The sequence below is a fragment of the Elephas maximus genome, chromosome 2 (assembly GCF_024166365.1).
Source record: "Elephas maximus indicus isolate mEleMax1 chromosome 2, mEleMax1 primary haplotype, whole genome shotgun sequence".
Taxonomy (NCBI): Eukaryota; Metazoa; Chordata; class Mammalia; order Proboscidea; family Elephantidae; genus Elephas; species Elephas maximus.
The window spans coordinates 233,405,867-233,426,958 of NC_064820.1; the positions used below are offsets into that span (position 1 = coordinate 233,405,867).

The following is a 21,092-nucleotide window of genomic DNA, read 5'->3' on the forward strand; positions in this document are numbered from 1 at the left end:
GGTTGCAGGCGGATGTTCTGTGCATGTCCCTGGGCCTGGTTTTCTCCAGCTGCTTCCCAAAGGCAGCTTTAAAGACGTTTCCAGGCTATTTTTAGATACCCTGCCCCATTGTTCTGGGGAATGGCTTTGTTTCTGTGGCCCTGGCCCATTTCTTGTTGCTTTGTTTGCAGATTTGAGGGCCCTTCTGTTCCTTGTCTTAATAAGTCTCTAGGTTCCACACTGAACCCTCTGTTACCTCCCCGATAGTATAGTGTGTTTCTCTTTTACTTGCTTCTCCTCTAACCACACCAGTCTCTTTGCTATTCCTCAAACAGGCACCCTCCGATCTCAGGGCCTAGGATCCCTGTCTTTGGAGGAGGGGGAAGAGGGGTAGCCCTTGTTTAGGAAGTAGTGAGTGTTTATGGTGAAGGGAAATTTGGCAAGGATTATGGGTGATGCTGCACAACATGATTAAAGTAATTGATATGAAATTGTACACCCCAAAAATGTTAAATTGGCAAATGTTGTGTTATACATATTTTTACAATAAAAACAAAACAAAAAACATCCTGACCGCTGTTACTCTGAATTCATAATGTATATTCTTAAATTTGCTGGGTGTCTTAGTCATCTAGTGCTGCTATAACAGAAATACCACAAGTGGATGGCTTTAACAAAGCTTAATAAAGAAGTTTATTTTCTCTCAGTAAAGTTGACTAAAAGTCCAAATTCAGGGTGTCGGTTCCAGGGGTAGACTTTCTCTCACTGTCGGCTCTGGAGGAAGGTCCTTGTCCTCAATCTTCTCATGGCTGAGGAGCTTCTCACACACAGGGACCCCAGGTCTGAAGGATGTGCTCTGCTCCTGGTGCAGCTTTCTTGGTAGTATGAGGTCCCCCTGTCTCTTTGCTTGCTTCTTTCTTTCATATCTCAAGAGATTGCCTCAAGACACAATCGAATCTCGTAGGTTGAGTCCTTTCTCACTAACTGCCACCCATCCTCCCTCATTAACATTATAGAGGCTGGATTTACAACATATAGGAAAATCACACAGTACCAGGAATCATGGCCCAGGCAAATTGATACACATATTTTTGGGGGGACAGAATTCAATCCATGACACTGGGTAACTAAAGAAGTTCTATGGCCTTTCCTCTGGACTCTACAGTATTTTTTAAAAATCTCCCTTTTTTCATAGTGAGAACAAATGCCTTTCTGTAAGTATATCTGGGTGAAAACAAAGAGTTGAGATCCTGCTTAAGGCTCTCCTCTTTCTCCCTCATAGTGGTCAAACTCTCTCCCAGATCACACCACGCATGTTTTAGTACGCAACAGACACAGGTGGGCAGTGGGACAGTAGTACCAGAGCAGTTACAGGAGTAACTGAAAGTCGTACACTTAGGCCCCATGACTCTATAAACAAATCCAACAGAGCTTCTCCCCACTAAGCTTTCCTACCACGTCATACACCCCTCTTCACAGGTAGTACTTCACAGAGTGTAGGGTAGTTAGTTATTGGCCTGTCTCTGCCCCACTACGTTAGCTCCTTGAGGAGAAGGACAAAGACATCTTTGTGTTGCCAGGACCTAAAACCATGCCTGGCATTTAGCAGAGGCACCAAATAAATGAATAAAAATATGAAAATATAAATAAAAGTGGGATGGATAGATATATGGAATATGAGTGAATGACAAAAGGAAATAAATTTCGGTGACTGAGTGTATTTGGTACCGTTGCTATGTAACCAGTTATTGCCCAAACGTAGTGGCTGAAAACAACAAACACTTGTTATTTCACAGTTTCCTTGGGGCCGGCATCTGAAGGCAGCTCAGCTGGTCCTCCGACTCTGGTTTCTCATGAGGTTGTGGTCATCTCCAGACTTGTCAGGGCTGGAGGATCTGCTTGTCCGCTCTCTCACGTGCTTGTTGGCAGACTATGGTTCTTCCCTGGGCTGTGGCACTGAGGGCCTCCGTTCCTTGCCGCTCTGTGTGGGCCTCTTCTATAGCGGGGATAATAGCACCGTAACATGCTCCCTCGGGGGAAGAGACAGCCAGAAAGCCACAGGTAAACTAATATCAGAAGTGATATCCCATCATTTTTGTTCTATTTTTTCCTTACAAGTGAGTCACTAGGTCCAGCCCACCCTCCCCTACACAAGGGTGTGAATTCCAGGAGGTGGGATTCATTGGGGGTAGGTAGCCCTCTAAGAGATGGCCTGCCACACCAGGGAACAAGGTACCTGAGAAGTGGCAAACCATTCAAAACTTCCGAAAAGAATCAGCTCGTGGTAGATTGGGAAAACCACCATGTTTCCACCCCCCTCTACCCATGTCCTCCGCAGTGAAAGCTGGCAGCTCTTCCTCATGAAAAGTGGAGTCCATTTCCCACCCCTTGCATCTGGGCTGACCTTCTGACTTGCAATATTAATATTTATGTTCCAATAATAGAATATTAAATGATTTCAGCCTGGATCTGCTCAGCCACTGTAAATGTGTTTCTGAATTTTTTTTTTTTTTGTAGGGGACTCCCCCCCTTCTAACACCAGATAGGCACCCAAGGGATTAGCTCTGGATCTTACTGCTTATCACACCAACTGATTTTTCCCTCAAACTGAGTGTCAGAAGTACCAACCTTAACTTCCTATTATTAAACAAGATTTATTTTAACAAAACGATGTTGTTAAACCAGCTGTAGGTTTGGTCGTCGATCAGAATGTCCCTAAAACCTGGCTGCTGTGCACATGATGAGTCTAGCATTTTGTCTCTGGGGCCCACATTATCCCTGATTCCAGAGGCTTTGGCCCACTTTCTATACAGGAAGGGTTAGGGATGGCAACCTGGGGACTACCTGGAAGCTGCCTTTGTACAACACTCCTTTCAACGCTCATGTTTATTTGGGGTGGGGGAACACAGTACTGACAGAAATTATGAAGGCAGCCTCTCCCTCTTCCCCTCTCCTTTTTGGCACCCAGCGTTCCATATTTTCTTCCATTGCCTGCATATTACACAGCACAGTGGGAGGGCTCTGGACATCTCTCATGGTCAGACCCAGTGTGTGATGTGGTCTAGTTGGCAGATGAAGAGGGAATTTAGGGAATTGTGGCTGGCTGCCTCAGAGTGGACTCCAACTCCTGGCAATCCCACGCGCAGAGCAGAGCTGCTCCACAGGGCTTTCAAGACTGCGACCTTTTGGAAGCAGATCACCAGGCCTGTCTTCCGAGGTGCTTCTGGGTGCGTTTAGAGCTACCAACCTTTAGGTTAGTAGTCTAACAAGCTTAAAAAAAAACAAAAACAAAAACAAAAAACCATTGCCGTCTCGTAGATTCCGACTCACAGTGGCCCTGTAAGACAGAGTAGAACTGCCCCACAGGGTTTCCACGGAGTGCCTGGCGGATTGCAACCGCCGACCTTTTGATTAACAGCCTTGCTCTTAACCGCTACGCCACCTGGGCTCCAACTAGCATAAGTAGAACTCTCCAAAATTGAGTAACTCCAAATTTTTACAGCAACTTTTTCATAGAAGATGGGTGGCTCTGAAAAGAGCCTTTGGTTCGATAGAGACGCAGTCTCCACGGCCTCTGCCAGGCCTTAGGCCCGCTCCCCGCGGAGCCGGCGCGCGAGCTGGATGTCTTTGGGCATGATGGTGACACGCTTGGCGTGGATGGCGCACAGGTTGGTGTCCTCGAACAGCCCCACCAGGTAGGCCTCGCAGGCCTCCTGCAGCGCCACCACGGCCGAGCTCTGGAAGCGCAGATCGGTCTTGAAGTCCTGCGCGATCTCCCGGACCAGGCGCTGGAAGGGCAGCTTGCGGATCAGCAGCTCGGTGGACTTCTGGTAGCGGCGGATCTCGCGCAGCGCCACGGTGCCCGGCCGGTAGCGGTGCGGCTTCTTGACGCCGCCGGTAGCCGGGGCGCTCTTGCGGGCCACTTTGGTGGCCAGCTGCTTGCGAGGCGCTTTCCCGCCGGTGGACTTGCGAGCAGTCTGCTTGGTGCGAGCCATAGCTGGCCACCACCCGGCTGCCGGGAACCGCTCACGGAGCGGTGGCCTCAGCGACCCGTATTTATAGAGGCTGCCGTGTTCTGATTGGACGAGAGGCCCGAGCAAGCGCGTGCCATGGAATGCTGCATTGGGATTGGCTAGTCCGCTAGCCTATAGCCATTCTGCGTTCCATCCCTAATGGAGGTGGTTCGCCGGTCGCCTGCTGGCTTGTAACCTGTAATCGGTCGCCTGCTGGCTTGTAACCTGTAATCGGTCGCCTGCTGGCTTGTAACCTGTAATCGGAGGGAGCAGGGAGCGCTGGGTGCGGCCTCGGAGCGCCTACGTCTTCGTTCTCCCCCACGCAGCTTCCGATCCTTTCCTGTCAGCATGTCCCCCTCTCCCCTCACCTCCCCCTCGGCCATGGCTGGGAGAACCTTCTAGAACCCAATGTTTCTGCGGTCAGCCCTTGCCTGGCTATGACACAGCATTGCTGCCTCCCTTCCCATGTCAGGGCCAGAGTAGGACGGCTCGTGGTGCATGAGCGCGGTGTCTGCCCAGGTGACCTGGTTCATGTTCTCGGGGCCTTCCTGGATGGGAGAGTCCGGACAAGTTCTCGCCAGACCTGCCAGTCAGTCCCGAAGGTCTGTAGTGTGGATCTCTGGGTATCACCAGGCACTCACCGTGATCTTCCAACGCGGGGCTCAGGAGCTGCAGAGGGGCTTTCTCTGTAATGGGACCCGGACTTGAGACAGCCCTCTGAGTTTGGCCCGTATCTGAGGCCTCACCTTTTCTAGGCAGCAGAGGTTTCGTTTTGTGGTGATTCTCGGGGACTTTGAGCAGCACTGAACAAACAATAAAAGGGTATTAGGGGGCATCCCTGGTGGTGTGCTCAGCTACTAGCCGAAATGTTGGCAGTCTGAACCCACCCAGAGGCACCTCAGAAGTGAGGCCTGGCGATCCGTTTCCCAAAGGTCAGAGCCTTGAAAACCCTATGGAGCAGTTCTGCTCTGAACACATGGAGTCACCATGAGTGGGAGGCCGCACCCCACGGCAACTAACGACAACAGTGTACACCACCCCTGCCGTCCACCCGCCTCCCTCGGCAGGATTGGATACCATAATCTATATTACATGCAAAGCTAACAGTTTGTTTTCCGTGTCGGGGTGAGTCCCCTTGGGTTTCTTCTACCCACGGATGAACCAAGGCTGGAGAAAAATATCACTGAAAAATAATTTTCCAAGAGGTATTTCACCTGTAAATTCAAGGCAGCTTCAGATATAAACGTTCTGCCCAAGGCACTGGCTTGTCCAGGGCACACATATTCTATAGATGAGGTTGTGTTGGTTGTGTGCAAGGCCCAGCACTATGCAGCTCCCACGCTGCTGCCGAGGGAAGCACGCCCCCACCTCGAATGCCTTTTCATTGCTCTCGTTGCTCCTTGTATTTGTTTGTACAACTAAGGAAATAAAGAGCTGTGTTAATATTTTGTTTAAAGTTCTTTGAGATTTTGGAGTCATACCTCGTTGGTCCTGGTCACTGTTAATTTTCCCTTTTCTAGGGGATAATTCCCATCAGCAAACACACATGCTGTAGTATTTCAAATTTAAAAACTTCTTTTTCTCCTTAGCTTGAGTGACAGCCAGGCTGGATCTATCTTGATTTTATCAGCTCCCTGTAAGGGTGGAGGCAGGGCTTTTACAGGTAAGGATGAATGGTGTATTACATGAAGTGATCGTCAGCTGCAGCTTCTCAAGGCTCCAGAAGCTAACGAGTACAGTTAAGTTAGCAGTGAAGTTATTAGGGGAAAAACCCTTCTACTCCGGACTCAACATACGCTTCCAACTGATACCCCATTTTTCTGACACCTTTTACAGTAAACGCCTCAAAAGTCTTGTTTCTATGACTCTAAATCCTGTCTTCCCATTCTCGCTGGAATTCTCTCTCAGCCAGCTTCCTCCCCCAGCATGCCACAGAAGCTTGACAGAAACGTCAAGGTCCCTAAAGACCTCCTTGTGGTCAGATCTTGCCAGCAAGTAGCATAACTGATCTCTCCCCTCATCTTAAAATACTCTCTTCTCTTGACTTCTGAGACACCAACCTCTTGGCTTGCCTCCACCTGCGTGCCATTAATGTTAAACAACCAGGTCTCCAAGTATCACTCTGACCAAAACATTTACCTTTTTCTGAAAATGACCTTTTAACAGTTCTGGAGGTCTTCTACCAAGACACCCAATGGATTCCCCACGAGAGCCAGGTAAACTTTGTCATACTGAAGTGCATCTCGAGGGTGGCTTAGGCCCACGCGTGTCCTGTCTTGGTGCCAGAGGTGAATTCAAAGCAGCAATAGAACTTTGCTGACTCTGTTTCTCTTTCTACTTTTTTCTTTGGTACAAATTTTGTGTTTGCTTTTGGCTGTTAAGTTATTCTCTGTTGGGAATTTTGGTTTGTGGTGTGATCACCCGATGATCTCTGTACATGGAGTAATGGTTTATTGAGATCTAATCTCTTGAGAGACATCAGAGAATCTTGGTTTTTTAGTCCTTTCTGTCTATTTTGAGAACAAATCGATTAAGAATTTTGTACCATAGGGAAGGGAATATCTGCACAGCTGAGTTTTGTGTTACTGGATTTACTCTTGATCCATGGCTGATATTTTAGACTTGAAGCTATAAGCGTTTTTGCTCTCTGTCTGCATGTCACTGTGTCTGTAACTGGGAAAGACCTTTATCTCTCTTTTTTTTTCAGTGTGTTTCCTACCTCTGATGGCATTACAAATGTGGTTATGAAATCTCTTAAATTAAAAAGCTCTATTTTCATTGGCTTATAAAAACCCGTTGCCGTCGAGTCAATTCTGACTTAATAGCAACCCTGTAGGGTAGAGTAGAACTGCCCCATAGGGTTTTCAAGGTCACTGGCTTATACAGACAACTGAATGTTCTATTTATATAAGTAAATAGGACATTTTCAAAATTCCCAGAAAATGAGAAAACTAAACTTCTAAGACTTTCAATGAGCTAGATTTTTTTTTAAGAAGTATTCTTACAGAAACCAACTCAGAAACATTCGAAGAATTCAGGTTCAAATAAGTTAGGTAAATCTTTGGCAAACAAGACTAGTTTAATAATTTTGGCTTAATAAAAATAGCTATGTCTTCTCTGATTTATCATTGTTAAATAGAATACAAACATACATATTTCTAGTTGGTCATGTTCTTCCTAAATTTATATAGGTTTACTAATCAAACAAACTAGCATCAACTCTATTCATTGTTTAAGGTTATGAAAAATATAATCTTGTGTTTAACCAAGCTTTTTTATTATTCTAAAAAAATTTTACTTCAATAGCAATTATGTTTTGTAGTATGCCAACTTGAAGACAATTTCCAAGGTGTTTAGATCACTTAACACCTTAGGCTGAGGGGTAGGCAGAATGTTCACATCCTAACCCCTGGATTAGGTTACATGGAAAAGGTAGCAGATGGAATCAAAGCTGTTAATCAACCGACCTTAAAATAGCGAGCTTATGCTGAATTAGGACCCTGGGTGGAGCAAATGGTTTGCACTCAACTACCAACCTATAGGGTCACTAGGAGTCGGAATCGACTCGATGGCAATGAGTTTGTTTGTTTTTAACCTAAAAGTTGGTGGTTCAAACACACCAGCTGTTGCAGAAGAAAGGCCTGCTTCCGTAAAGACTTACAGAAAAAAAAAAAAAAAAAAAAAAGACCTACAGAACAGCTCTATTCTGCCACACATGGGGCTGCCATGAGTCAGGATCCACTCGACGAAAGCAGGATGCTGGCTTATCTAGGTGGGCTCAACGTAATCACAAAGTCCAAAAAGTGGAAGGTGGAGGAAAAAGAGGAGGTCAGAGTGATACATTGTGGGGAGGACTCAGCCCGCCATTGCTGGCTTTGAAGATAGAAGAATGGGGCCACAGAGAAGCAATATGGCAGCTTTTAGAAGTTTGAAAAGGCAAGGAACCAGATTCTTCTCTACAGCCTCCAGAAGGAAGGCAGCCCTGCTACACATTGATTTTAGCCCAGTGAGACCATTTCAGACTTCTGACATCCAGAACTGTAAGAAAATTAATTTGCGTTGTTTTACGCCACTAAGTTTGTGGTAATTCACTACAGCAGCAACAGAAAGCTAATAGAGACTGATACGAAACTGAGTTAACAGTGGATAGTCACTGGACAGATACCTAGGTCATTCTTAAGTAAGAAAATACCAAATGGCTGATTACCATTGATAATTTTAAGTTTACATGCTTTTGCTTCTTTTTGTATGCTACCGAGAGGCTATCATTGGCTCTGTTAGTGAGGGCATTCATCGTGCAACTTTGAGTATTTATACGAATGATGGATCTAGCTGTAGAAAGTTGGGTATTCTGTGTGTCCGTGAGCTCTGCTGGACCACAAAGATGCTGGTGAGTAACATTCACAGTTTTCCACTCCCCAGTTTTCTCTGTGAAACAGAAGTTACTTTGGTTAAAAGTTATAATTATTATATACACTGATGAGACTCTATTTGGAGCAATAGTCACAGATGGGTACAACTTTGTATGCAAGGCAATGAGATGGGTTTTGTTGATTAAGGGGAAAAGAGAAGATAGATTCGTCCTAAAGTAAAATGATTGGCTGTTCCAGAATGAGAAAGAAGGTAGTGAAGGACAAACACTAAATGTGTATAGAAAGGCACTAAAGATTCATGGAAAAGGTATTTTATCTGCTTTGGCCAAAGCTGGCTTGGTTTTGTTGGGTTTATACATAAGATTTTTAAAAAGACCTTGTACTTTCTTTAATATCAATTGTTATACTGATGCAAAACTATAGTTCGGCTTTCTGTGTGTTAAAATGACAAGATTTTCTTAGATTATTGGTCTGCTCTTAATAAAAAGTCATAAAAGGTTATTCTTTACCTTCTGTGTAATCTGCCTAACCCACAAAAACCAAACCTGTTGCCGTTGAGTTGATTCCAACTCATAGCAACCCTATTGAACAGACGAGAATTGGATTTTGAGGGAGCAGCTGGTAGATTTGAACTGCCTACTTTCTGGTTAGCAGGCAAGCTCTTAACCGGTGTGCCACCAGGGCTCTGTAATCTGCCCGATAGCAAAAATTCTGGCTTTTACCAAATAAAACTTTTTTATGGCTTATGTTGACCTTATTATGTCCTTGATTATGTAAAAAAAAAAAAAAAAATCCCCCTTCTGAAAGAGACCTTATAAAGGTCTTTAAAATTGTGTTATTGTTGTTGTTAATTGCTTTAGAAACATTCTGACTCCTGGGGACCCCACGTGTGCAGAGTAGACTTGCTCCATAGGGCTTTCAAGGGGGCGACCTTTCAGAAACAGACTACTAGGCCTGTCTTCCTAGGTGCCTCTGGGTGGGTTTGAACTGCCAACCTTTTGACTAGTAAACCAGAGCATAAGTTTTTGCACTACCCAGGGACTCCTGGGCCTGGGGTGGGTTCAAGAATTTGCATTTCTATCAAGTTCTCATGATTCTGACTTATAGGGTCACCCTCAAGTGTTACAATGCTGTTGGAACTGGGGCCACACTTCTGGAAACACTACTAACTACAACCAAATAATCCGAAAAGTGTTCCACTTGCCCCTACTTTTTTTTTCTTTTTAAATAGTGAAATATCTTTTAGTACATTCTCTAATGTTCCAAAATAAAATTAACACTGGAGGTAAATATGGACTTCTTGTCACATTTCTGAGTTCGGGAATGATGCATCTCACGGTTACAGTGATGCTGAGTTTTTGTTTGAGAGTTACTTGTGTTTATCAGGATAAGGAATTAATTTATTGCTATTTTACTATACATTTACTATTTACTGAAAAAGGATGACTATCCAATATTACCCAAAATACTCTCTATTAACTATTGAGTTGTTTGGGTCTTTTTTTTTTAAATCAGTGTTGCGAGTGATATTTATGGACTTCCCATCGTTGTGAGTAACCCTGCTCTATTCAGGAGATCTCTGGGGCGGGAGCCGACTCGGTGAGGGCCCACTGGAGGAGACAGGCTGGTGTTTGCGTTCCAGTTGGCTGACGTCCTGTGGCTGCTGTATCCAATTAGAGAGTTGAACTGGCAGCTATTTATTTAAATGTGCTCTTTAATTCAATCAGATGTTAGATACACCTAAGCCATCATTTAAATGTAAGCCGTATAAACAGAAAACAAAACAGAGCAGTTGCTGCGGAGTCAGGGCGGAACTCGTGGCGGGCCCGCGCGGGGCGGGTCAGGGCGGAACTCGTGGCGGGCCCGCGCGGGGCGGGTCAGGGCGGAACTCGTGGCGGGCCCGCGCGGGTCAGGGCGGAACTCGTGGCGGGCCCGCGCGGGGCGGGTCCGGGCGGAACTCGTGGCGGGCCCGCGCGGGGCGGGTCCGGGCGGAACTCGTGGCGGGCCCGCGCGGGGCGGGTCCGGGCGGAACTCGTGGCGGGCCCGCGCGGGGCGGGTCCGGGCGGAACTCGTGGCGGGCCCGCGCGGGGCGGGTCCGGGCGGAACTCGTGGCGGGCCCGCGCGGGGCGGGTCCGGGCGGAACTCGTGGCGGGCCCGCGCGGGTCAGGGCGGAACTCGTGGCGGGCCCGCGCGGGTCAGAGTAGGAGTGTGCTCCCTATGGTTCTCAGTGGCTGACTTTCCAGAACTAGATAACCAGGCCATTCTACTGAGGTGCTGCTGGGTGGACTGGAACCTCCAACGTTTTGGTTAGCAGCCAAGGACATTAACTGTTTATGAATAAAATTTAATAATCAATGTCTTATTTTGATTTCAAGGGATTTCTCTTACCCATGAACACAAAATTGAAATCGTATTGTCTTTTTCTCCAGGAACTGCCCTGCAGCATTGTAAATTTGTCTTTTCTGGCTAGAAAAGAGTAGTCAATAACAAACTGCAGTGCAGTGAATTACTTAATAGGGCCCTAGTGGCTCAGTGGTTAAGAGCTATGGTTACTAACCAAAAGGTCAGCAGTTCAAATTTACCAGCCACTCCTTGGAAACCCTAGGGGGCAGTTCTGCTCATCCTATAGGGTCACTATGAGTCAGAATCAACTCAATGGTAATGGGTTTAGTTTTTGTAGTTTTCGTAAATCCCACTAAATGACTGGTGCAAATTAGATGCTCACGACCCATCAGTGGGGTTGGAGAGCTTGCTAGTAATGTAAATACGGTGCATGGCAACCTTGTGGGGGGGTGGGAACATGCAAATTAGGTGTATGGAACCCTAACAAAGGGATTGGTCAGTTTTTCTAGACTTGAAGGGAGAGAAAGAAGCTGTAACATGGAAGACAGAGAGAGGCAACAGAACCAAGAGACCAGCAGGAGACTGCGTGGTGGAATTCCTAGCCCATGGAGCAAGAGAGCTGAGTGCCTTCGGGCCAGGGTTTGCTGGTGGAGTGGGGTGCCTCTGGGCACTTACTGGCAGAGCTAAAAGACCTTTGCAGTACTTGCCTGAGTAGGGCAGAGGCCAGGCCAAGGGGCTGAGAGGCCGAGGGCTAGGGAGAGGCCTGCCTGCAGCGTAGCTGAGAATAGGCTGTTCTGATTGAAGAACTGTATCCTGAATGTTCCTGAACCTGAATCGTAACCTGTTACTTCCCTAAAAAACTCCATAATACTGAGTGTGGTCTGTGAGTTCTGTGTGGCCATTACAATGAATTATTAAACCCAGGAGAGAAGTAGAGGGCTGTGGGGGGAATGGGTGGTGTCAGAATTGGTCAGAAGAGTAGAGGTGTGTTTGACCTCAGCCTCATAGGAACCAGCCTTGGGTTCCTACGATTCTTCCTATTGATTCTGATTCTCCTTCCTCCTTGTGAAGCTTGAAGAGGTCAGACGCCCCCACCATGCTATTTTTACAGTTGATGTCAGAATCAGGGATTGTTGCAACAGCTCTGGACTCATGAAAGCATGGGCCTTAGGAAGAGAAAGGACGAAGGAGCTTGGGAAATGAAATTTTTGATTCTTAGATGGTTACTTTGGTTGTTATCTGTAATGGCTGAAAGGAAAGTGAGAGATGTTATGCTGTAGTTGAGGGGAGAAAAGCCATATCTGGAACGGCTTGGGGCAAAAGCCAGGCTTATTACACAAGAAAATTGATAGGGGGCCAAGGTCTACTGGTTCAACCCAGCCAGAGGCCCAAGGCCATATGCATATGCATGGGAAGATTGTCAAGATGAAACTGGAATGCTTTTAAAAAGAGTTATGTGTTTATTTGAATGTGCTATGGATAATGAGTGTTTCTCCTACCTAGTGTTGTAAAAAAAAAGTAAAGCAGATCTAAATGTATGATCCCGAAAACCCACTTCCCACTAATGTATGATAGAAATGAATATTGGGTATTATAGATAACAGAGAGTGTGTAACTGTGCCTTAAATCAATACTTGATTGGATATGCTAAAAGTGAATTTGCCTGAAGGAAACACAGGCTGTTGGTTTGAATGCAGTAGCCCTGTGTATACAGTACCAGGGCCTTAGGTTGAAAACCCGGGCCCCACCCAGAAATTTTCCATTTGAAAAGACACATAGACCTACAAAGATTTGCATTTGAAAGAAGGATCTGCAGAAAAAAATGACTGTTTTGCTTTTTGAATTTTGAGCAATTAAGCGGTTTACCTTTGGGTGCATTGAGGCAGGAAAAGCCAGTGCCCATCAGAAGAACCCCCTTCCAGGACTGAAAGTTAAAGGGAGCCTGCAAGTAGATGGCTTGCGGTGACCACCTGGGACTACTCATCAGTGGAGGTGGGGGAGGTGCCCCCCCCCCCCAAAAAAAGAGAGACGGGCTGAATTTGGACATGTTCCACTAGTGCCCGTTGACCTAGCCCATGGGAGCTAGGGATGAGAGAGAGAAGAGGCTGACAGATCTGAAGGGCAGGAAGGTGTATGGACTCCTGAGTCTACAGCTGCTACCTATTGACCTAGCTTGGACAGCTAGTTCTGAGCTGACCAGAATCCAATTGAATGAAGAGAAAGGTGTTTAACACCATGAACTGGTGAAGATTGCTGCAATTTGATGGCTTGCACTGGACTGGACTTTGCTTTGGATGTAGATGGTCAAAGTTCCAACCAGATCCATAACAAGAAAAGAGATTGAGAAGGTAATAAAAGAAACAACCAACAAAAAGAAGCCCTGGCCTGGACAACTTCACTGCAGAATTCTACAGAACATTCAGAGAAGAGCTCACGCAAGTACTGCTCAAACTATCTCAGAGCATAGAAAAGGAAAGAATACTCCTAAATTCATGCTATGAAGCCAGCATAACCTTGATACCAAAGCCAGGCAGACATCACAAAAAGGAAAATTACAAACCAGTATCTTCATGAAGATAGATGCAAAAATTCTCAATAAAATTCTAGCCAATGGAATTTAACAACATATCAAAAAAATAATATATCACAACCAAGTGGGATTCATAGTAAGTATGCAAGGATGGTTCAACATTAGAAAATCAATGTAATCCACCACATAAATAGAACAAAAGAAAAGACCACGTGATCATCTCAATTGATGCATAAAAGGCATTTGATAAAATACAACACCTATTCCTGATTAAAAACTCTCAATTGAAATAGGAATAGAAGGGAAATTTTCTTAACATAATAAAGGACATCTATACAAAACCAACAGCCAACACCATTTTCAATGGAGAGAGGCTGAAAGCATTCCGCCGAGAATGGGAACAAGACAAGGATGCCCTTTATCACCGTTCCTATTTAATATTGTGCAGAAGTCCTAGCTGGGGCAATAAGGCAAGAAAAAGAAATAAAGGTCATCCAAATTGGTAAGGAAGAAATAAAACTATCTCTGTTTGGAGATGATATGATACTATGTACATAAAGAACCCCAAAAATTCCACAAGAGAACTACTGGAACCAATAGAAAGATTCAGCAGAGCAGCAGGATACAGAATCAACATACGAAAATCAGTTGGATTCCTATACACCAAGGAAGAGAACTTTGAAAAGGAAATCAGGAACACAGTACCATTTATTAAAAAAAAAAAAAAACACCAAAAACCAAACCCGTTGCTGTCAAGTCAATTCTGACTCATAGCAACCCTATAGGACAGAGTAGAGCTGCCCCATAGAGTTTCCGAGTGCCTGGTGGATTCAAACTGCCAACCTTTTGGTTAACAGCTGTAGCTCTTAACCACTATGCCACCAGGGTTTCCGTACCATTTATAATAGCCCCTAAAAAGATAAAATACTTAGATATAAATCTAACCAGGGATGTAAAAGACCTATACAAAGAAAACTATAAAACACTATTGCAAGAAACCAAAAGAGGCCTACATAAATGGAAAAACATACCATGCTCATGGATAGGAAGATGTGAAAATGTCAATTCTACCCAAAGCAATCTACAGATAGAATCCAATTCCAATCCAAATACCAACAGCATTCTTTAATGAGATGGAAAAACTAATCACTGACTTTATAAGGAAAAGAAAGAGGACCCAGATAAGCAAAGCATTATTGAAGAAAAAGAACAAAGTAGGAGGCCCACGCTACCTGATCTCAGAACCTACTCTACAGCCACGGTAGTCAAAACAGCCTGATACGGTACAATGACAGACACATAGACCAATGGAACAGAATCGAGAACCCAGATGTAAATTCATCCACCTATGGTCAGCTGATCGTTGAAAAGGACCAAAGTTCATTAAATGAGGAAAGAGTTTTTTAAAACAAATGGTTCTGGCAAAACTGGATATCCAACTATAAAAAATGAAATAGGACCCATACCTCACGCCATACACAAAAACTAACCCAAAATGGATCAAAGACCTAAATATAAAATCTAAAATGATAAAGATCATGGAATAGAATATACGGACAATGCTAGAGACCCTAATACATTGCATAAATAGAAGATAAACCAAAACTAACAATGTACAAACACAGAAAATAAACTAGATAACTGGCATCTTCTAAAAATTAAACACTAAAGCTCGTCAAAAGACTTGACCAAAAGAGTACAAAGAGAACCTACGAATCGGGAAAAAAAAATTTGGCTATGACATATTCGACAAAGGTCTAATCTCTAAAATCTATGGAATACTTCAATTCCTCAACAACATAAAGACAAATAATGCAATTAAAAAATGGGCAAAGGATATGAACAGACTTCACCAAAGAAGACATTCAGGCAGCTAACAGACACATGAGAAAATGCTTGCGATCCCCAGCCATTAGAGAAATGCAAATCGAAACTACAATGAGATACCATCTCACCCCGACATTACTGGCACAAATCAAAAAAACAGAAAACGACAAATGTTGGAGAGGTTGTGGGCAGATTGGAATTCTTATGCACTGTGGTGAGAATGTAAAATGGTCCAACCAGTATGGAAAATGATAGGGCACCTCCTTAAAAAGTTAGAGATAGAAGTACTATGTGATCCAGCAATCCCACTCCTAGGAATATATCCTACAGAAATAAGAGCCATTACATGAATAGACATATGCACACCTATGCTCACTGCAGCATTACTCACAACAGCAAAAAGATGGAAACAACCTAAGTGCCCATCAACAGATGAATGGATAAGCAAATTATGGTACATACACACACTGGAAACTGTGCAACAATAAAGAACAACGATGAATCAGCAAAACATCTCACAACATGGATGAATTCAGAGGGCGTTATGCTGAGTGAAATAAGTCAACCACAAAAGGACAAATATTGTATAAGACCGCTATTATAAAAACTCGAGAAAAAGTTTACACAGAGAAAAAAGCAATTTTTGTTGGTTACGAGGGAGAGGAAGAGTGGGGAAGGGAAATCACTAGTGAGGTAGTAGACAAGTATTAACTTTAATGAAGGGAAAGACAACACACAATATAGGGGAAGTCAGCACAACTTAACCAATGCAAAGTCATAGAAGCTTACCAGATACATCCAAACACCTTGAGGGACCGAGTTACTGGGGCTGAGGGCTGGGGACCATGGTCTCAGGAGACATCTAGGTCAATTGGTATAACGTAGTTCATAAAGAAAATGTTCTACATCCTACTTTGGTGAGTGGCGTCTGGGGTCTTTAAAGCTTGCAAGCAGCCATCTAAGATACATCTATCGGTCCCATCCCTTCCAGACCAAAGGAAAATGAAAAAAACCAAAGACCCAAGGAAATGATTAGTCCAAAGGAATAAAGGACCACATGAACCACAGCCTTCACCAGCCTGGACCCAGAAGAACTAGGTGGTACCCACTTACCACCACCAATCACTGTGACAGGAATCACAATAGAGGGTCCCAGACAGAGCAGGAGAAAAATGTAGAACAGAATTCAAATTCACAAAAAATAAAAAACCTGAGTTACTGGTCTGACAGAGACTGGAGAAACCCCTGAGACTATGGCCTCAACACCATGTCAACTCGGAACTGAAGCCACTCCTGAAGTCCACATTTCAGCCAAAGATTAGCCAGGCCTATAGAACAAATAACAACACAGTCAAGGAACATGCTTCTTAGTTCAATCAAGTATACAAGACCAATTGGCAACACCTGCCCAAGAGCAAAGATGAGAAGGCAGGAAGAGAGAGGAAAACTGGACGAATGGACATGGGGAACCCAGGGTGGAAAAGTGAAGCGGGAGAGTGCTGACACATTCTGGGAACTGCAACCAGTGTCACTAAACAATTTGCGTATGTATTTTTGAACGAGAAACTAATTTGCGCTGTAAACTTTCACCTAAAGCACAATTAAAAAAAAGAAAATTACAACCAGAACAAAAGATTCTTCAATCAAAGCACATGTTTGTCTCCTCAGAGTACTGGTTTGATAGGGACGGGAAGTTTAGAAATTGGCTATCTAAAACGGAGGGAGAAAAGGCATGATGTGGCTGGCTTAAGGCTTTCATGGGTGTGCTTACACTCAGAATGCCGGGCACAAGGGAGGATCCCTACTAATAGATTCATTTTTTTCCTCATAGGTCTGGGGTAGAGAGGGTGGGGGAAGATACTGATTGGATCATATGATTCAGCTGTGAGTAATGATTGTTAACAGGGTTAACTGTGATTGCAAAGTCTGTAATTGCAGAAGCTGTAAGTGTGAAAGAGTGGAGTAAAGGGGAGGCACTGCTGGACTCAACCACAGTGGCCAAACCTCAAGCCCCTTAAAGGTTTTGCTATGCTGATACGACGTGAGGCTCAGAGCAAGGAAAAAATCTCAGTTAAATTTTATCAGAGGCCAGAAAGGGTAAAGTCAAGATAATTTTTGGAGAATCTGACCAGATCAGGTGGACACCTGCAGCACACCTGAGTGGCTGGTATCTGAATAACCTCACCCTGAGGACTCTTTGCCCTACTGAAGGACTAACTGTCAATGACTGTTTCCAACTGTAAAATGATTGGGAGGGGCCCTTCTAGCCATAGTCTTTGTAACTCCCACCAAAATGACTGGTGAGACTATGCAAAGGAGGTGTTTGTGGCCCACCAAGGATTGGATAGCTTGCTAATAACCCCTTGTGGGGGTGGGACTGTGCAAATAAGGTGTATGGAAACGTAACAAGGGGATTGGTCAGTTTTGCCATCCTGCAAAGTCGGGGGGGGGGGGGGGGGGAGAGACACCTCTGGGCACCTACTGGCCAGCTAAAAGAGCTTTGTAACACTTGCCCCAGCAGGGCAAAAGCCAGGCAGAGGGGCCAACGGCCAGGGAGAGGCCTGCCTTCCCATGCTGAGAAGAGGCTGTCCTGATTGAAATGCTGTATCCTGAGCATTCCTGAACCTGAATTGTAACCTGTTACTTCCCTAATAAATTCCATAATAATGAGTATGGTCTGTGAGTTCTGCGTGACCATTGAAACGAATTATCTAACCCAGCAGAGAAGTAGAGAGTGCCGTGGGAGAGATGGTTGGTGTCGGAATTGGTTGACACTTGGAGGGTGGAGGCGTGCCGGACTCAGCCTCACAGGAATCAGCCTTGGGCTGTTGATCATAATTCTACTTCCTCCTTGCAAAATTACAGGTCGGATGTCCAGTCAGGCCATTTTTACACAAAGCCATGACCTCGTAATTTAATGAAAAAGACTTTTATGTGCTTCCTTGATTTTGGTCTCAACAGGTCTCATAGCTGCAAAAGGTAAAAGGCCAAATTTTCAGGAGTTATTTTTTTAATGCTAACTCAGTAACCACTAAGTACTTGTATTCATTAAAAAAAAAAAAAAAAAAAAAGCTCGTATGAAATCTCCAGTCCTTGGGAGCATTTTTCTCCATTTTTTTCACACAGGGAAACTCGAGCTCCCGCAGTTTGTAAATTGATTATCACATGATGAGCTAATCCAAAAGTTTATTATTTTTTAAAATCATTGTAACTACCCAACTTTGAACCATTTGTTCTTAGAAACAAGTGATTTCCCTGCATTCATATAGAATGACTGCTTGGAATAAATCTTGTGTTTTCATTTCTGTGTGTTTTGATTATTTTTAACAATGTATATGGATATATATTATATTATGGGTATATGTACATATGTATGTATAAAAGAAAACATTGCCATCAAGTCAATTCTGACTCATAGCGACTCTATAGGCCAGAGTAGAACTGCGCCATAGAGTTTCTAAAGAGCGCCTGGTGGATCCGAACTGCCGACCTTTTGATTAGCAGCCATAGTTCTTAACCATTAGGCCACCAGGTTTCCATATGTTTGTATGTGTATATTAAGCTTATGCTTGTTTGTAGGAGCCCTGGTGGCACAATTGCTAAGTGACCTTAGCTGCTAACTTAAAGGTTGGCAGTTCAGCCCTGGCTGTGAAAATACACTTGGGGATGTGTTTTGTTAAAGATTAAAGATTAAGCCAAGCCAAAACAGCCCATCGCCCTGGATTCAATTCTGACTCACAGCGACCCTATAGGACAGAGTAGACTCGCCCCATGGGGTTTCCAAGACTGTAAATCTTTACGGAAGCTGCCTGCCACGCCTTTCTTCCGCCCAGCGGCTAGTGGATTGGAACGTCGAGCTTTTGGTTAGCAGCCCAGCGCTTTAACCACTGCGCCACCACAGCTCCGTAAAAGATAAAGCCTAAGAAATCCTCTTGGGTAATTCTGCTGTCACATGTGGTCGCTAAGAATCGGAAATCGACACCACGGCACCTAACAACAACATGGTTGTTTATAAAGTTTAGATAGAAATATGTGAATAAGCAGGAAAGAATTAAAAAAAAAAAAAAAGTTTGAGAGGCCAACAACCTTAAAATAGAGATCCAGAAGTGCTGAGGGACATTACAAAGAGAGGAGGCTAAAATAAGTGCATTTGAGGCCCCAAACCAAATCGATCGCCTCTGAGTGGGTCCGGACTCATACGGATCCTGAAGGGCAGAGTAGAACCGCCCCACAGGGTTTCCAAGGCTGTAACCTTCAAAGGAGACTGCCCCATCTTTCTCCCCTTGAGAGGCTGGTGGGTTCGAACCAAGGAGCCGACCGCTTAACCACTGCGCCACCAGGGCTCCTTGCATTTGACAAGGGGCGAGGAAAAAGCGAGGCTTTGACAGTACACCCCGCTTTGACAATACCCACCAATCCCAACCAATAAAAAAAACCAATAGTTGGATTAAATCGATGGGCGAACAGGAACCAAGACTTTAAGTAACCCATCGCCCCCTAGTGGGGGCTTTATGAAAGATCAAACAAAGGAGAAAACGCTCGACTTGTAGGAAGAATAAACCTTTGCCGTTATGCCTAGGAAACACACAATTCTGTAAGAAATCAACTGCATAAAATGTATAAATATCAATAGTTTGATAGCCTGAGCTCGAAGGAGGCGCAGGCACCACGCTGAGCAGGAGACCCCGAGCCGCGCTGTACCCGCGCAAAAAAGGCGGGTAGTATTCACAGACAAATAGGGCGAAACTCGCAGTCGAGCAGAGAGGTTTTGAATTTACCAATCAGGAAACATCACTGACTGTATGTAAATCAAGGAGTTCAAAACCAAAAAGCCCATTGCGGTCAAGTCGATTCCGCCCTCGTAGCGACCCTATAGGACAGAGCAGAACTGCTCCATAGTTTCCAAGGAGCGCCTGGTGCACTCCAACTGTCCACCTTTCGGTTAGCAGCCGCAGCTCTTAACCACTGCACCACCAGGGCTTCCAAAGGAGGACAAGGCTTTAACATTTACACACAGTCCATGGCGCGTAAACTCACCCCGGCATCAGGGCGCGAAAACTCACCTCGGCACCATGGCACGCGCCAAAGAGAAACCGCACTAAACAGTCCCCTGAGCCCCGGTACCGCACCACTCAGCATCGCAGTACACCTCGCCCCAGCGTCCTCCACTCTGGGCCCGCTGCACCCTAGCACTCCTGCTCTCCGGCACCGCTGCACCCCAGCATCGCGGACCCGCAAGCCCTGCCCCCCCCCCCAGGAGTCCGCCGAATCGCCGGTTGGCGCTCTGTCTTCCCGGGTCCTGGGAGCATCAGACCTCAAGACCGAGCCCCGCCGAGGTGGCGCCACAAGAACAAGCGAGGCTCACCTGGAGGGGCTCTTCGCTCACCAGCCTGTGCGCCATCACCTCCCCGCCCAAGCGCGTCACCGTCACGCCCAAAGACTTCCAGCGCCTGCGTGGTATCCGTGGGGAGCCGGATAGAAATGGTGACCTGGCTTGTCTTCACATTTCAACAGAAACAGCTATGCACTGTCTCCCCTCTGTTGAGAATGGTGGCCTCTGTTGAGCCTGAAGAGTCTTGGCCTTCAAAACCCCTTTTCCATTTCTCCGTGGCATCTCAGAGCCTGCGACAGGATAGCCCTCAACTCCTCCCGCCCCTCCACCCGCTTGGTAACTTATTTCCAAACCAAACCAGAGACAGCTCGTTTGACCTTTGTGGAAAAGGATTCCAATGCGGGCCTGCATTAGCAGCTTAGTGCTTCGGGACAGGAGGGTTTGGAGGGGTGGGAAATGACACTCTGAGGAGCCCTGGTAGCGCAGTGGTTAAGCGCTTGGCTGCTAACCAAAAGGTCGGCGGTTGGGACCCACCAGCCGCTTGGAAACCACCAGCCGCTCCCCGGGCCGAAAGATGTGGCAGCCTGCGTCGGTAAAGATTTACAGCCTTGGAAACCCTGTGGGGCTGTTCTACCCTGTCGTATAAGGAAGGGCACTATGAGCCGGAGTCCAGGGCTTTTTGTTTTTAAACCCTC

The 21,092-nt window shown here is 45.4% G+C and overlaps 1 protein-coding gene and 1 long non-coding RNA gene across 3 annotated transcripts; both read right to left on the minus strand.

Annotated features, from left to right (window-relative positions):
- Window positions 1–685: 685 nt before the first annotated feature.
- On the minus strand, window positions 686–4,221 carry LOC126070694 (histone H3.1-like). Its single transcript, XM_049875130.1, has one exon. The coding sequence runs from the start codon at window positions 3,972–3,974 to the stop codon at window positions 3,564–3,566; it is 411 nt and encodes a 136-aa protein (XP_049731087.1). The 5' UTR covers window positions 3,975–4,221; the 3' UTR covers window positions 686–3,563.
- LOC126070701 (uncharacterized) lies at window positions 1,994–20,466 on the minus strand. 2 transcript variants are annotated; one of them, XR_007516251.1, is made up of 3 exons: window positions 20,431–20,466; window positions 5,207–5,410; window positions 1,994–2,009 (listed from the first exon to the last, which is right to left on the minus strand). It is a non-coding gene; the product is annotated as an uncharacterized LOC126070701 (long non-coding RNA). The 2 variants fall into 2 exon arrangements; XR_007516250.1 differs by lacking the exon at window positions 1,994–2,009 and adding an exon at window positions 4,352–4,795.
- Between the last annotated feature and the right edge of the window lie 626 nt (window positions 20,467–21,092).